This window comes from Notechis scutatus, chromosome 4, assembly GCF_049901735.1.
Source record: "Notechis scutatus isolate UNSWTSFEM ecotype Mainland chromosome 4, rNotScu1.2, whole genome shotgun sequence".
Lineage (NCBI taxonomy): Eukaryota > Metazoa > Chordata > Lepidosauria > Squamata > Elapidae > Notechis > Notechis scutatus.
Window position 1 is genome coordinate 786,066 of NC_142012.1, and position 18,104 is coordinate 804,169.

Below are 18,104 nucleotides of genomic sequence, written 5' to 3' on the forward strand. Positions count from 1 at the left end.
ACCTGCTTTCATCTGTTAAGAGCACAGAGCGCCAGTGGTGAATTTGCCAATCTTGGTGTTCTCTGGCAAATGCCAAACGTCCTGCATGGTGTTGGGCTGTAAGCACAACCCCCACCTGTGGACATTGGGCCCTCATACCGCCCTCATGGAGTGTGTTTCTGACCATTTGAGCAGCCACATGCACATTTGTGGCCCGCTGGAGGTCATTTTGCAGGGCTCTGGCAATGCTCCTCCTGTCCCTCCTTGCACAAAGGCGGAGGTAGCAGTCCTGATGCTGGGTTGTTGCCCTCCTACGGCCTCCTCCACGTCTCCTGATGTACTGGGCTGTCTCCTGGTAGCGCCTCCATGCTCTGGACACTACGCTGACAGACACAGCAAGCCTTCTTGCCACAGCTCGAATTGATGTGCCATCCTGGATGAGCTGCACTACCTGAGCCACTTGTGTGGGTTGTAGACTCCGTCTCATGCTACCACTAGAGTGAAAGCACCGCTAGCATTCAAAAGTGACCAAACCATCAGCCAGAAAGCATAGGAACTGAGAAGTGGTCTGTGGTTACCACCTGCAGAACCACTCCTTTATTGGGGATGTCTTGCTAACTGCCTCTGCTTTCCACCTGTTGTCTATTCCATTTGCACAACAACATGTGAAATTGATTGTCAATCAGTGTTGCTACCTAAGTGGACAGTTTGATTTCACAGAAGTGTGATTGACTTGGAGTTACGTTGTGTTGTTTAAGTGTTCCCTTTATTTTTTTGTATCTATCTATCTATCTATAAAATGTATATGTATATATGTATATGTACGGTATATGTATACGTATGTGTATATTTGTTTTCTTAATGTGTGTGTGTGTATATATATATATATATATATATATATATATATATATATATATATATATATATATATATATATATATATATATATTTAAAGCATGTGTGTTTGTATAAAGTTTAAACGAAGGATATATATGCTTTAATTAAACTTTAAACAATTTGTATATTAGTGATTGCATGACCTCTATTTCAACACATACACACACATATACATACACATATATAAATTTTAATATATATATGAGATTCTGCCGAAACATTGCTACAACTTTAAAAGCACAACCATAATGACATGGGAAAATACCCGAACAAAGTGGAATACCATACATGTAAGTACCCGCGAAAACTTAAGAAAACATATATATACATATATACATATACACAGACACAGACATATGGTATTGAGCTTTGTTCGGGTATTTTCCCACGTCATTGTAGTTGTGCTTTTAAAGTTGTAGCAACGTTTTGGCAGAATTTTAAAAGCACAACTACAATGACCTGGGAAAATACCCGAACAAAGCTGAATACCATACATGTAAGTACCCGCGAAAACTTAAGAAAACATACATACATCCATACATCCATCCATATATATTACCCAGGTCATGCAATCACTGATGTACAATTGTGAGTTTAAATAAAGCATATAGCATATATAATGTCTTTGTGTTTGCTGATGCTTTATTTAAACTCACATATTTACATCAGTCATCGCATGATCTTTGTACAGATCCCATATGCTATATAAAATAAATAAGAGAGAAAACTAAAGTGTCTCTAATGGAACCTCCAAAGCCGGGCGCAGTCATTCCTAACGGGGGGGAGGAGGGAGAGGATGAAAGAGCGGCTTTCATCCGGGTCTTTTTTTTTTAACCCTTCCGCCTCTCTACTTCCCCTCCTTCCGCGGGGATGAGAGAGAGCGGGCGGGAAGCGAGAAGTGTCTCCTCACTCAGGAGAAGAAAAAGAAGAAAAAACCACCTCCGCGCGCGCCTCCCCAAAACCCCTCCCTCGTAGAGCTTGCCCAATCAAAACCGGAGGCGGGCGCCCCTGCCTTGAGTCCATTCGCCCCCACCCGCCAAAGGAAGCCGAGTTGACTTGGCTCCGCCCCGTCCCCAACGGTCGGAAGGCGCGAGAGCGCCGCGGGGAGGAGGAGCCCCGCCGAGCCCCGCCTCTTCTCCTTAGAGCGAGTCCCTAACAACCAAGGCAGCGATCGGGCGCAGCGCATGCGCACATCGAGTTTCCCTCCGGACGCCAAGTGAGGCGCACGCGGGGACTTGGGGCTCCCTCGTCTTGCAGCCCCCTCCTTCTCGGTCGTCTCTCCCCCCTCCGGCACCCCGAAACCATGGAAGCGACTCCTCAGGGGAGCAGCCAGGTGCCTGTGAGTAGGAGGAGCTGCACGGTGGTCTGTGGGGTCGGGGGGTCTTTGGTCTCCAGCCCCTCCTCCCCATATTTCTCCTTGGGGGTCCTCTTTGCCTGGGGACCCCGTTCAAGCCCTTCCCCACCTTTTGCAAGGACACTTTGACGTTGAAAAAGTTTAAATCCCCCCTTTAACCTCCCCCTTCCCTGGAAGGACCCCTTCCCCCCATTACAGGGAGTCCTCGACTTACGACCACAGCGGAGCCCAGAATATGTTACTAAGTGAGACATTTTTAAAGGGGGCTTTTCTTTGCCAGGTTTTTTTTTTACAACTTTCTTTTTTTTTTTTTTTGCAACTGTTGTTAAGTGAATCCCTGCGGTTGTTAAGTGAGTAACACTGTTGCTAAGAGCATCGCTTGGATTTGGATGCTCGGCAACTGGACTTGCATGTACGACGATCGCCATATCCTGGGGGTGTCACACCATGGGGACAAGCAATGGGGAAGCCAGATTCGCTTAACGATGGTGTTACGAAGTTATATCGGCTGCGGTGAGCCACTTAACCGGAGCAAATTACTACGTTTGCAGATGATACAACAGTGGTGGGACTCATCTCCGGGTGGGTTGGTGGGGATGAGTCTGCCTACCGAGATGAGGTGGACCGACGGTTGCTTTTGTGGTGTGGAGACAATAACTTGGTCCTCAACACCAAGAAGACCAAGGAGCTGATAGTGGACTATATAGAAGGAACAGATCAGACATCCAGCCCTTGCTTATCAAGGGAGACCGAGGGGAGCCAGTGGCCAGTTTTAAGTTTCTGGGTGTTACCCTAAAAGAGGACCTGACCTGGGGGGCTCACATTGCAGCCCTGGTCAAAAGGGCCCAGCAGAGATTAGACTACCTGAGGCTTCTCAGGAAACAACAACTGGATGGAAAACTGCTGGTGACCTTCTACCGCTGCACCATAGAGAGTATCTTAATTTACTGCACACCTGTGCATGGTTTGCCAATTGCACAGGGGCAGATAGGACAGCACTCCAGAGGGTTAACATCATTGCCCAGAGGATCAATTGGTTGCCCTCTCCCCTCCTTGGAAGAGCTTTATAGCTCCCGCTGCCTTAAGAAAGTTCAAAACATCCTCAAAGATCCATCTCATCCTGGGCACCCCTTTTTTTTTGAACCATTACCATCTGGCAGATGGTTCAGGATAATAATAATAACAGAAATAGGCAGAAAAACAGCTTCAATCCCAGGGCAGTAACTCTATTGAATTCTACTGCAATATTTAATACAATATCAAGGGTTTTCAATTCAATATATATAGAATGGGAAGGATGTGTGTTTGTGTTTTATTTTCATAGTCATAATGTACATGGAAGATGGTAGTTAATTTTGTTGTACGAGGTGCAATGACAATAAAGTAAACTACACTAAAGAAAAGTCGGTCAATGGGGCAAAAGTTGCTTAATAAATGCCTCTCTTAGCAACAGAAATTCTGGGCTTAATTGTGGTCGTAAGTACATTTAGTGAATTAGTTAATGTCTCAGGTTAAATTGAGCGGCTGAATTAAGCTTGAGGATGTACAGGTAGTCTTTGACTTAACGACCACCACGGAGCCCAGAATTTTTTTGTTGCTAAGTGAAACCATTTGTGAAGTGAGTTTTGCCCCCATTTTACAACCTTTCTTGCCGCATTTGTTAAGTGAATCCCTGCAGGTATCAAATTAGTCACACGGTCATTAAGTGAATCTGGCTTCTCCGTTGACTTGGCTTGTCAGAAGGTTGTAAAAGTGGATCACGTGATGGATCACGTCACCCTGGGACACTGCGGCCGTCGTAAATGTGAGCCAGTTGTCAGACATTCTAATGCAAATCACGTGACCGGGGAGATCCGGCGACGGTCGTAAGTGTGAAAAAATGGTCCTAAGTCCCTTTTTTCCAGTGCCGTCGTAACTTCCAATGGTCACTCAGTGAACTTGTTGTAAGTTGAGGAACTCCCTATATTGCCTAGCCCAGGTGTGAAGTCTCACAGACTGCAAAACGCTCCCTGTGAGTTTGTTCAGCTAGTCCATAAAGAATCTTTCCGAACAGTTGTGATATTAAACGTTGCCACATCTGTTGTGCCAGGGCTCGCTGGAGGATTGGGAGAGGGTGTTGTGGACTTGTGTGTGTGTGTGTCGGGAATTTCTCTTCTGATCTGCACACCACACAAAAGGGACAAAAATGCCACCCTCCGTTTTTACATCTTGATCTTTTTGCTCCTTTGGAACAAGGACAAGCTGCCTTCTGTTGTTTTGTGATAGTGAGACAGATGTTGTGCATTTGTCTGAGTGCAGCTGGCTGTTTGTTTTCCAAATTCCTTGATAAAAGCTGCGGTATCCTTTTCTCCTGCTTTGTGCTTGCGGAAAACATTCAAAATGCATCCTAATTATAGAATTATAGATAGAATTATAGATAGAAGAGAACTTGATTAAGAAAATATTAATGTGCAGAAATGAAGAGATCAATTTTGGCAATTAAAGAAAAAGAACAAACTGAATATTATACGATATGGGATTTATTTTATCAATGGATGAAAAATAAAGAGGGATAATGATAAGATATATTTGGTACAGTAATAAAGTAAGAATATAGTTATTGATATTGCAGTAAGAAGTTTGGATTAATTACAGTTGTAATGATTATTGCACAATATATCTGTATCCAGCTGACACACTGTTTTAAATGACACATGGATTTGTGGCAAAAAATAAGCTAAAATTTATGACCAAAATGCATCCTAATTGATATACTTTTCAGATGTAATTAAGATAGGATGATGCTTGGGGTGTAAATTAATCATCTTCAGCTGTCAATCTTCACAGCAGCTTTTGATTGATTTATGAAGCATTAATGTATGTGGATTACACACCGCCATTCCTCAAGTATAGAAAACCAGTTCAGGCTCTCGTGAACTCAAGGTTTGGAGGTTACTTTCCAGCCACGAGTGGTCCTCGACTTACGACCACAATTAAGCTCAGAATTTCTGTTGCTAAGTGAGACATTCGTTCACAAATGAGTTTTTCCCCCATTTTAAAACCTTTCTTCCCACAATTGTTATGTGAGTAACAATTAACGAGTAACTCGGTTTATTAAGTAAAGCTGGCTTCACCATTGACTTTGCTTGTCAGAAAGTTGCAAAAGGTTTAGGTGCAACCGTCATAAATATGAACCAGTTGCCAAGCGTCTGAATTTTGATTACGTGACCAGGGGGATGCTGCAACGGTCGTAAGTATGAAAAAACAGTCATAAGTCCCTCTTTCTTCAGTGCCATTGTACCTTCAAACGGTCACTAAATGAACTGTTGCAAGTCGATGACTGTCTGTACAAGCTAATAAATATTTAACTTTGATCTCTTGCAGCTTTATGAAGGCTGTGCCAAACCTCACAGGGACTAGGTACTTGTATTAATGTGCTATGTTCTACCCATGAAGCTTCCTTTGAAGCCATCAGCAGAAATGGGGAGCGATGGCCCTTTAATGACTTGTGGACTTCAACTCCCACAATTCCTGAGCCAGTCCAAAGTCCCTTTTTCCAGTGCCGTTGTAACTTTGAACGGTCACTAAACAAACTCTGGTAAATCAGGGACCACCTGTGCACTGTTTTATGCTTCACAGGTTCATTTATGCTGAAACCGGATGGAATCCATATTGCCTACAGATTTGATGCAGGAGTTTGCAGTCTTTCTTTTTACTGTGTGACTGTGTGTGTGTGTGAGAGTGAGTGAGTGAGTGAGTGACAGAGAGAGAAACAGAGAGAGAGAAAAAGAGAGACACAGAGGGAGACAGACAGAGAGAAAGAGAAAGAGAGACAGAAAGAGACAGAGACAGAGAGAAAGACTGGGAGAGAGAGAAATGCAGAGAGAGGGGGAGGAGGAGAGAGACAGAAGGAGAGAGAAAGACAGAGAGAGAAAAAAACTGTGAAACGGAGAGGGAGAAAAGGAGAGAAATACAGAGAGAGAGAGAGTGGGAGAGAGAGAGAAATGCAGAGAGAGGGAGAGAGAGAAAGAGACAGGGAGAGAAAGAGAGACAGAGACAGAAAGAGAGAGAGAGAAAGACAGGGAGACAGGGAGAGGGAGAAAGGGAGAGAAATAGAGGGAGACAGAAAGACAGAGACAGAGAGAGAGACAGAGAGAGAGAGAGAGACAGAGAGAGAGAGAGAGAGAGAGAGAGAAAGAGAGAAAGACAGGGAGAGGGAGAAAGGGAGAGAAATAGAGACAGAGAGAAAGAAAGAGACAGAGAGAGAGACAGAGGGGGGAGAGAGACAGAGAGAGATCCGTGTGCATATCATCCCTAACAAAAGGTGACGTTTGGTGTGTCCAGTTAAGCGTGAGCGTTTCCTACCTGCGTGTGTGGGGAATGTAACCTGATGTGATCATTTCTGAAAGGTGTGAGATGAGGCCGGCTAAAAGAAAAGGTCCTCACCTTTATGACAGCAGCCGCAGAAGAAGCGAAAGGGGCCTGTGCAGCTCTTTGTTTGGCCTTGCCATGTTCCCTTGTCCGTACTTCACACGTGTTTCTGGTGAGAGGGATGTTGTGGTAGCCGCCCAGATGACTGCAATTCCCACGTACGACTTGGCTGTAGAACCAATCTCCTCCTGGCTCCACCCATCCTGTGTCAAAACGAAACAACAGGTAGTCCTCGACGTACGACCATAATCGCTAAACTCAATTACGGTCATACGTCACGGACTGCCTGAACGTCCTTTTGGCACAAGGTCCGTAGAGGCAGGCAGGAAGAGATTCGTTGTAAGTCGTGATAGTCGTAAAGTGGGTCACCACCCCCATGACCACTTCCAGGTGTATGACTTTTTTTTTTTTTTTTTGCAGTTTTTAAGCAAAGTGGTCATTAAGAGAATGCCAGAGTTGTGAAACAAACCCATGGTTTGCAATGGGGTGTTTTCCCCCCCCTCCCGGAAACCAGGATTTACATAATAACACGTGATCATGTGACTGTGGGTTGCTGCAAATGGATGTAATGGCAAGCGCTTTGCTGAATGCCCAAAATGCAGTCATGTGACTGTAGGGTGGCACTGTCAGAACTTATGACTATGGGTCATAAGTAAGAGCCAGTTTGGTCTAGTGTAGTGGTTAAGGTACAGGGTTAGAAACTGGGTGTCAATACATTCTAGTTCGGCTTTTGGAAGGAAAGCTGGCTGGGTGACTTTGGGCCGCTCACCAGGAGACGGTGAGTTCTAGTCCCACCTTAGTCATGAGAGCTGGCTGAGTGATTTTGAACCAAACACCAGGAGACGGTGAGTTCTAGTCTCACCATAGGCATGGAAAGTGTGCTGGGTGACTTTGTGCCAATCACCAGGAGACGGTGAGTTCTAGTCCCGCCTTACGAATGAAAATCAGCTGGGTGACTTTGGGCCAATCGCCAGGAGACGTGAGTTCTAGTCCCGCCTTAGTCAGAGCTGCTTGCGTGACTTTGGCCCAATCATCAGGAGACTGTGAGCTCTAGTCCCGCCTTGGACCAATCAGCAGGAGACCACGAGCTCTAGTCTCACTGTAGGCATGAAAGCTGGCTGGGTGACTTTGGGCCAATCACCAGGAGACGGTGAGTTCTAGTCCCGCCTTAGGCATGAAAGCTGGCTGGGTGACTTTGGGCCAATCACCAGGAGACGGTGAGTTCTAGTCCCGCCTTAGGCATGAAAGCTGGCTGGGTGACTTTGGGCCAATCACCAGGAGACGGTGAGTTCTAGTCCTGCCTTAGGCATGAAAGCTGGCGGGTGACTTTGTGCCAATCACCAGGAGATGGTGAGTTCTAGTCCCGCCTTAGCCATGAAAGCTGGCTGGGTGACTTTGGGCCAATCACCAGGAGATGGTGAGTTCTAGTCCCGCCTTAGGCATGAAAGCTGGCTGGGTGACTTTGGGCCAATCACCAGGAGATGGTGAGTTCTAGTCCCGCCTTAGGCATGAAAGCTGGCGGGGTGACTTTGTGCCAATCACCAGGAGATGGTGAGTTCTAGTCCCGCCTTAGCCATGAAAGCTGGCTGGGTGACTTTGGGCCAATCACCAGGAGACGGTGAGTTCTAGTCCCGCCTTAGGCATGAAAGCTGGCTGGGTGACTTTGGGCCAATCACCAGGAGAAAATGAATTCTAGTCCTGCCTTATGCACGAAAGTCCAGCTGGGTAACCTTGGGCCAGTGTCCCTCTCTCTCAGCCCAACCCACCTCACAGGGTGGTTGTTGGGGGAAAAATGGGAGGAGGAAAGTGGTGCGCTGGATACATTTGCTACCTTGAAAGTTACTGTATTTGTAAAAATAACATAGGTGGGATACAAAAAAGTACTTTTTTGGGGGTGGTGTGTCTGTTGTAACTTTAGTCTCTAAGCAATCGGTCGTAAACCGAGGACTGCCCTTATTGAATTGTCTTGTGAAGATACAAAGGCAGCAGAGGATTAAAAAGGCAGAGATGAAAGGACAAAAGAACTCTTTGATATAGACTGAGCTCTGCTTCCTTTTTTCCCTTACTCTTTCAACAATCCTCCTTTCTTCTTTCTTTTTCATCCTCTGCCTTGTCACCTGGGTGGAATTCACGCCACACCGGAAGACCCCTTGCAAGGACCAAAGGACGATGTATTGATTTTGCTCGTAGTAATTTGCTCTGGGCCGCAACTGAAACCTGTCTTTTTCTTTTTTTTTTTCCGCCCGGAGGCGGCTGCTAGCTTGTTGCTTCTGGAGAGAAGAAACCTGAGTTCACTTTCATCTTGGTCTCTTTCCCTGAAAAAATCAGTTTATTTGAAAGCATATTGTAGAAATGTGGAGCGTAGAGAAGGGAGCTGTCTCACCCAGAATTTATTACTGTACTTGTTCCTCTTTTGTAGATACAAATCTTACTTCGCTTGGAACCTTAACCTGGCCGTCTGCATCAAATATAGTTTGAAATACACACACATGCATACTACCATGTGCATATATACTGAGCATTTTGTGTCACTGTTCAGAAATAGAACACGTTGCACATTTTGTAACTAACATGTGCCAGGATGCTGCCTACTGAAATCCATTTTCCGACTGTCAGTATCCATAGTCTCCTCATATAAATTGGAATTTCCTCCAATGACATTTCTCTCCCCCACAACCTACCCAAAACTTCCGGCACAACTGCGGTATCCATATATATATGGAATTGAATTCTATATTATGTGGACAAAACTCTGCATTTATGATTAGTAACTCTTTTGATAAGCAGGTGCCTGGAAAGGTTGTGTTCTGATTCCTTTGGGAGTATTTAAAGCCATACCCAGGGGGAAGAATTGTTTCCTAACCTTATGATTTTGGGAACGATTATTCGAGTCACGCACCATTCTGTCGTAAAAATAACTCAATAAAAGAGAAACACAGACAAACCAGAAGCAATAAATCCTACTTTGAGATCAGAGGTTTATTTCATGAGCAATTTGGAATATGAACAGCCATCCATAACATAACATTTCAGTAAGATAATACTTACAAACACCCCATTGCAATGAGGTTCACTGACATAGCTGAGTCCAGCAAGGAGTAGCCATTGTCAGTGGCCATAATCTGAGATAAAACCCCGTTTTATATAGTCTTTTCTCGACATCTCTTTTGTCCCTCTGGAAGATGACTAGAGTAACTTCCTCATTCACTCTGCCATCCTGTCGCTTGGCACTTGTTTGGAAAACTCCTGTCATCTGCACTTTTGGGTTCCGTATTCTTGTAATGTTCCAGGCAGTTATATCAAAAATAGGCCCCGAACTGATCTAATTGCAACTATTAATTTTACACAATTGCAGATTACAAATGTCCTGTTAAGCCTGAATTCCCCAACGAGTGTTAAGGAAAACAAACTAAACAGAATGTGTAGTGTAGTCAGATAGGCAGACAGGTAAATGTGTGAGATAAGTTTGTATTTTAGTTAACACGCAGTAAAAAAACAGATACGCTTGTGCTATCAAAAATATAGTTTATTCCATTAGAATTATAGCATAGTCAAAATAAACGGTCCATTAGTCATGTATCATTTTAGTCAGTCCAGTCGAGGATACTCAATTTGCAAGAGGATACTCAATTTGCAAAGTCCGTGTTGAATAGCCAATGTCAGTTCACTTACAATAAATCAGTCCGTATTATCTCTTCTCTCCGTTGAGAAAAACAACACTCCTTTCTCTCCGTTCCAGTAAGGAAAACGCAGTCATCAATCCATCCAGTAATTAGGGATCATTAAGCCAGAGAGAGAGAGCTGCAATTGACTTGCTTCTTTTATGGTGCTTTACAACCACACCCTTAATTACATTCTTGTAGTTAAAGTTACACACACTTTAACCAACAAACCATGATAACTTATTTATTATTTTTACCCAAACCAGTTAGGGTAAACAATGTTATCCCTAACATGTCCTTTAGTTTGCGTCTTTTACCAAGTTAGTGCTTTCATATATATCATATAAGAAGCAATAAAAGCCAGGTTTAAGGTTAGAAAGCATAGACACAGGTAGAGAGCCAAGGGTCTTGCCTCACACATACTTTGTTGGCTTTGTACGTGGTAGTATGGGGTTGCTGCACGCAGCTTTCTCACACAAAGATCGCATGGTTTATTTGGAAACTGGTGGCAGAAAAAGGCATGCCATCTTTGCATTGTGTGGTGTCTGCCCTCTGCGTTGTTTGTTTGTTTGTTTTTGTTTTATTTTCAGTTATTTATTTTTATTTACTTTTTTTAAAAAAAAATTGTTGAATTTTAATGCTTTTCATGTTCTTATATTTATGCTTTGATGGCACCGCTAGCCGCCCAGGTACACACTGGCTGTCGAGACAGGTGGCATGTAAATTTAACAAATAGGCAAAACGATAGACATACTTTTAACCCAAGCGAGTTTAAACTCGGTTACTGTAACCGAGTTTAAATATGCTTGAGTTAAACACACGCCTATCATTTCGTCAAAAAAATTTAAAAAGTAAATAAATAAAAATAATAAACTGCTGGAAGTTGGAGGCACTGATCACATGCTACAAAAGTCGTAACTGTGAAAAACGGTCCTAAGTCACCTTTTTTCAGTGCCGTCGTAACTTTGAAGGATCATTAAACAAACTGTTGTAAGTTAAGGACCACCTGCATACCGCTTCATAGTGCTCCACAGCCCTCTTTAAGCAGTTTGCAGAGTCTGGGTCCTCATTTTACCGAACTCGGAGGGAGGGAAGGCCGAGTCAACCTTGAGCTGGTCAGCATCGAACTCCTGGCCGTTGGCTGAGTCAGCCTGCAATGCTGCATCCTAACCACCGTGACTCTTAACAAGAGAGAAGGAAGGAAGGAAGAGAAACAAAGAAAGAAAAGGAGAAAGAGAAAGGAGGGAGGGAGGGAGGAAGGAAAAGAAAGGAGAGGGAGAGAAAAAGAGAAGGGAAATAAGAGATGGAGGGAGCAGGAGAAAGAAATGAATCGGGGGGGAAAAAGAAGGGAAGGAAAGAAGGAGACAGTAGAGGGAAGGAAAGAAAAGAAAGGGGGAAAGAAAAGGGCACGAAGGAAGGAGAGAGGGAGGGAAGGAGAGAAAATAGCAACAGCACATAGGTTTATACCTATCTTATATATAAGATCTTTTCGGACGTCGCGGAAAACTATTTTCATGCTATTCATAATTATTAATTCCAGTATTTTGATAGGGGCATAGCAATAGCACTTATATACCACTTTCCACTGCTTTCCAGCCCCCTCTAAGCGGTTTACAGAGTCAATATCTCGACTCCAACAATCTGGGTCCTCGTTTGACCCACCTCGGGAGGACGAAAGGCTAAATCAACCTTAAGCCGGTCAGGATCAAACTCCCGGCAGTGGGCAGAGTCAACCCGCAATACTGCCCTTTAACCAGTGTGCCACCAGGGTTCCTTATGGCTGGCTACATCACACTTAACGACTGTTGCAGCAGCATTCCCAGGGTCACGTGATCAGACTTTGGGTGATTGGCACATGCCCCGGGGTTTACAACCATCGCAGTGTCCTTAGGGTCACGTGCTCCCCTTCGGTGACCTTCCTAGCTGACTTCTGAGAGGCCGAGTCCATGCGGGGAAGCCGGATTCACTTATTCGCTTCAGAACTGCAGCGCTCCGCTTAACGACCGTGGCAAAAAAAAGGGTTGTAAAATGGGGCACCATTCATTGAACAGCTAACTGCAGTCCTTAGCAACAGAAGTTTGGGATCCAATTGCGGTTGTAAGTCGAGGATTGCTTGATCTTAAAAAAAATAAATGCCTTAAATACCCTGAGACAGATTAAAGCTTGGTATACCATTTTGCGAGTGGTGCGGTGGTGGCCTAGAGGTGGAGCTCTCGCCTCACAATCAGGAGGCTGTGAGTTCGATCCCAGGTAGGAGGCGGGTATTTCTCTCTCTCTGGCCATGGTGAGAATATATCTGCCGAACAAAACTCCGCATTGGCAACGGGAAAGGCCCCCGGCCAGTAAACGCTCTGCTAGCTCCATCCAGTTTGCCCAGACTCCGCCCCCAGTGATTTATGGGTTCGTGACAATGATGACGATGACACGCAGGGTTCATTTTAAGACGGTTTTGTGTGTTTCAGCCGATCGCGACGACGCCCCCGCAGCCTGGCTTGAAAGAAGAGCTCCTGAGCCAAAGCAGCAGCGAGACGCAAATCTCAAACACCAGCGGCGTGTCCTTGGGAGAAGCGATTAGGCGGAGGTCTCTCATGACTCAGGTAAGTGTGAGACACCCCCACCCCCCTCCAGGGCAGCCATTTTCTGGCATCCGGTCAGAATCCAGGTAGTCCTCGACTTACAACAGTCCAAAAAAAGGGGGCAAAACTCACTTAACAAATGTCTCACATGACAACATAAATTGTGGCTAGGCTCAATTGTGGTCGTAGGTTGAGGACTACCTCTATATACTTCTGTTTCCCCGAAAATAAGATCGGATCTTATTTTCTTTTGGGCCCAAAAATAAACCCTAGGGTTTATTTTAAACCCTATTTTTGGTGGGGGTCTAATTCCCCCCCTCTCTCAATGTATAGGAGGCTCACTTCTTCTGCTTTGTCATGGGGGGCAGGAGGTCGCGTAGTGGTGGAGTCGGACTCTGAGGGAGAGGAGGAGCAGCTGACAGGGAGTTGGAAGTGTGGCTCCGGAGGTTGTGGAGGAGGCTGGGGAAGGGCAGAGGCCGGCTGGGCAGTCAGAGGAGGACCCAGGCCCATCCCCTCTCCATCCTAGGGCACGCAGGGAGGAATAGAGAAGGAAACAGCTTGGCTTACGAGAGAGGAAGCGGCCATGATCCCCCTCATTGGTTGCAGCTGGGGAGAATAGTATATAAGAGAGACGATTACAACACAGCGTTACCAGAAGCAAAACGTGTTTTATTTGGGGCTGAAGTTATCTTGGTTGGTGCCCTTCCAACAGACTATGCCTTGTGTATCTCTTGAAGTTGGTAATTGTTAGGGATATACACCCTAGCAGAATGTGCACGGCAGTCAGGCAGGCAGGCAATATATGAGATAAACGTTGTTGTAGTTTACACTCAGTAAAACAGATACAATGTGCTAGTTAAATAGTTTATTCCAGTAAGATTTAAATGCATAGTCAAACAGTCCATATATCATACACTAAGTTCAGTCCGTCCGGGGATTAATCAGTTGCAAAGTCCAGTGTCGAAAAAGAGGTCAGTAAACTTACAAATTATCAGTCCAGTAATATATCTCTTTTTGCAGTGGAGATATGAAGAAAATCAAACCTCTTTTCTTCGTTCAGCAATAGCAGGGAAAACACGCAGTTATCACCATCAAAATCCATCATTGTCAGCAATCCAGTAAAAGCCAGGAAACAGTGAGCTCTCTTGCTCCCTCTTATGGTGATTTTTACAACCGCACCCAAAATACATGTTTTACAGTTAAAGTGATACACTTAAACTCACTAACATAGTTTATATATATTGTTTTACCCAAACTAAGGTAACCAATGTTATTCCTAACAGTAATTACTTATTCTGGTGCGTTGTGGAAATTCCTTCATTGTAGTTTGTTTGGTTTTTTATTTTACCTCTGTCTGCTCATTGAGTTCGGACTGTATTGCTTCCTTTTGAAGATTATTTTTGAATATGTTTTATCTCCAACTGGGCATTATTGAACAGCGGCGCCAAGTTGGAGGCATTAAAGGACATTTATTTATGTTTTGGATTTTGTTACGTTTGTGTTACACGCCGGGGTCATCACACTTAGTGTGGCAGAGCCGCCATTGCAAGGTGGGGGGAGGGGGGTTTGAACTGCCCGATGCGCCCTGTACCGGCTTCCCTCAGCCAGGCCATCCACATCCCAACACCGGCCTCGCCTCATGGCGGCAGCTTTGTCAACTCCATCCAGCAGAACTCCGCGTGGCCCCCGGCCCACTTCTGCTTGCTCACAGCCGCAATGTAGCAGGAGGATGAATGACACACTGGTACCACAGCCACAAGGAGGGGGGTGGACCTGCCCCATGTGTCCCGCACCAGCTTACCTCAGAACCGCCGCAGCCAGGCCATCCACGCCCCGACACCTGTCTCGCCTCATAGCTGTGGCACCAACCCACCACTCAGCCTCCTGCTCCATCGCAGCTGCGAGCAAGCCGACATGGGCCAGCAGCCACATGGGCTCCCGCTGCAAATGGCTTGGGTGGTGTTGCCATGAGGCAGGTCTCGGGGCGTGGATGGTCTGACTGGGGCGTTCCTGAGGTAAGCTGGTGCGGGGCACATGAGGCAGCTCCACCACTGCACCTTGTGGTGGCAGTACTGCGAGCAACCAGACAGAATGGGCAAGCGGCCAGCTGTGCAGGCTCTTAAGTAGGGCTTATTTGGAGGGGGAGGTGGATGTAGGGCTTATATTAGGTGCACATCTAAAAACGTATGATTTGATTGCTTATTGTACCCTATGACTATTATGTGTTGTACCTTGTGATTTTTGACTCTTGACGAATGTATCTTTTCTTTTATGTACACTGAGAGCATTTGCACCAAGACAAATTCCTTGTGTGTCCAATCACACTTGGCCAATAAAGAATTCTGTTCTGTTCTACTCTGTTCTATTCTATTCTATTCTGTTCTGTTCTGTTCTCCGTTCCGTCTATTCTGTTCTGTTCTTTCCTTATTCTATTCTATTCTATTCTATTCTATTCTATTCTATTCTATTCTATTCTATTCTTTCCTTATTCTTTCCTTATTCTTTCCTTATTCTATTCTGTTCTATTATTATATTACATTACATTACATTATTCTGTTCTATTCTATTCTATTCTATTCCATTCTTCCTCATTCTATTCTATTCTATTCTATTCTATTCTATTCTATTCTATTCTATTCTATTCTATTCTATTCTATTCTATTCTATTCTATTCTATTCTATTCTTTCCTTATTCTATTCTGTTCTATTATTATATTACATTACATTACATTATTCTGTTCTATTCTATTCTATTCTATTCCATTCTTCCTCATTCTATTCTATTCTATTCTATTCTATTCTATTCTATTCTATTCTATTCTATTCTATTCTATTCTATTCTATTCTATTCTATTCTATTCTTTCCTTATTCTATTCTGTTCTATTATTATATTACATTACATTACATTACATTATTCTGTTCTGTTCTATTCTGTTCTGTTCTGTCCTGTCCTGTCCTGTCCTGTCCTGTCCTGTCCTGTCCTGTCCTATCCTATCCTATCCTATCCTATCCTATCCTATCCTATCCTATGGCTTATTTTCAGGATAAGTTTTATTTTCAGGGAAACGATATATTTGTGTGTGTGTATACATATACATACATACACACACATACACACGTCCTCAACCTATGACCACAACACACACACATACACACACACACACACACACACACACCCCTTCCTTCTCTTCCTTCAGGACCCAGAAGCCTGGTATCGTCTTTGTGCTGAAACGGATATCAGCAATCTCGTGGGTTGGAGGCTGGGCCAAACCCCAGGCGGCTGCAACGTAACAGAATTTCCGACTATGGAGGAAGGCCTGCTCACCCCCACCGTGAATTTTAGAAGACCTCAAGCGTCTGGAATGACCCACTCCCCCATCCTGGGTGAGTTTGGCCCTCCTGTTTTTTTTGGTTTTTCTTTTAAATAGCATTAACAGGAGTTGGTTTGTAAGCTTCAGAAAGGAACCGTTAGAGCCGGGTGTCTCAACCGTGGCAACTTTAAGACGTGTGGACTTCAACTCCCAGAATTCTCCAGCTAGACATGTTGGCTGTGGAATTCTGGGAGTTGAAGTCCACCCATCTTAAAGCATGTTATGTTGCCTGAGTAATCCACCCTTGTTAAAACATGTGGGCTGGGCAAATCTGAGAGTTAAAGTCCACCGCAAAACCATGATGGCTGGGAATTGTGGGAGTTGAAGTCCATCCATTTTAATGGATGTTGGCTAGGGAATTGTGGGAGTTGGAAGTTCATCCATCGTAAAGCATGCTGGCTGGGGGATTCTGGAATGGAGTAAAATAGGAATAGCTAATAGAAGAATAGAATAGAAATACAGAATACAATAGGGAATGGAACCAAATGGAATAGAATAGGAATAGAAAATAGAAGAATGGAATGGAATAGAATGGAATAGAATAGAAATATAGAATAGAACAGAATAGAATAGAATAGAATAGAATATAGAATAGAATATAGAATAGGATAGAATAGAATAGAAATACAGAATAGAATAATGGAATGCAATAGAGTAGAATAGAATAGAATAGAAATATAGAGTAGAATAGAATAATAGAATAGAATAGGATAGAATAGAATAGACTAGACTAGACTAGAATAGAATAGAATAGAATAGAATAGAATAGAATAGAATAGAATAGAAATACAGAATAGAATAATGGAATGCAATAGAGTAGAACAGAAAATATGGAATGGAATAAAATAGGAATAGATAATTGAAGTATAGAATAGAATAGAACAAATACAGAATAGAATAGGGAATGAAACTGAATGGAATAAAATAGGAATAGAAAATAGAAGAATGGAATGGAATGGAATAGAAATACAGAATAGAATAGGGAATGGAATGGAATGGAATAACGAAATGGAAAGGAATAAAAGAGGAATAGAAAATAGAAGAATAGAATAGAGTAACTTTATTGTCACTTTGAATGTACACCAATTGGCATACATTAAAAATGAAATTTCATTGCATGCAGCTCTCTGAAGCGTCACCAGCTCCAGTTTTACACTACATGGAGATGACAAGATAAATAAATGAATACAAAATTAAGCATATACCCACCGATATTATATGACACAGAGAAACAACACAGTCTCTAGTTAATGCGTGTTTATGGCGAGAAAAACGAATCTTGTGAGTTTGCCAGCCAGATGGGATAAGGGAACAAAGCTGTTACAAAATCTGATAGTCCTGCTAGAAATATTTCAAAACCTCCTCGTCGAGAGGAGCAACAGGCACAGACCATAAAGTGGGTGCGTGGGGGGGTGTCTTAAAACACAGTTTGCATTTAAGTCTCTGTTAATATGCTTCAAGTAGTCCTCCTTCGGGGACAAAAGAACTTCCTTTTTTCTCTCCAGAAAATGCTATCCTTTTAAAGAACATTTCAGTCTCGGGGTTTTTTTAAAGACATCAAGAGGCCAGGCTTTTAAAAAGTCAATTGGAGAATACCCCCTTCCCCCCCCCCCCCCAATAAATAGATTTCTGTGCCAGTGAGAGACGGGCTAAGTAGTCGGTGTCACCTGTCGCCTACACCGGCGGATCTGCCTAGTAACCGAAGGATTAGCGTTTCCACAGGAAAGGAAGGCAGGCCGACATAAACCACCTACATGCTCCCCCTGCGTATATGACAGGCAGGTTTTCCCAACACAGGAAGTTGAACATTTATGAAATCCCGGCTTTGACTTGTCTTAAAATGGAGCCTCCTGT

The 18,104-nt window shown here is 43.8% G+C and overlaps 1 protein-coding gene across 1 annotated transcript in view; it reads left to right on the top strand.

The window, feature by feature from the left end:
• The first annotated feature begins 2,057 nt into the window (after nucleotides 1–2,057).
• Nucleotides 2,058–18,104, top strand: part of ALMS1 (ALMS1 centrosome and basal body associated protein) — a 76,164-nt gene continuing 60,117 nt past the window's right edge. Inside the window, 3 exon segments of the mRNA XM_087962634.1 lie at nucleotides 2,058–2,215; nucleotides 12,765–12,899; nucleotides 16,077–16,263. Of these exon segments, the coding sequence (XP_087818760.1) occupies nucleotides 2,180–2,215; nucleotides 12,765–12,899; nucleotides 16,077–16,263 (358 nt within the window). The 5' untranslated portion in view covers nucleotides 2,058–2,179.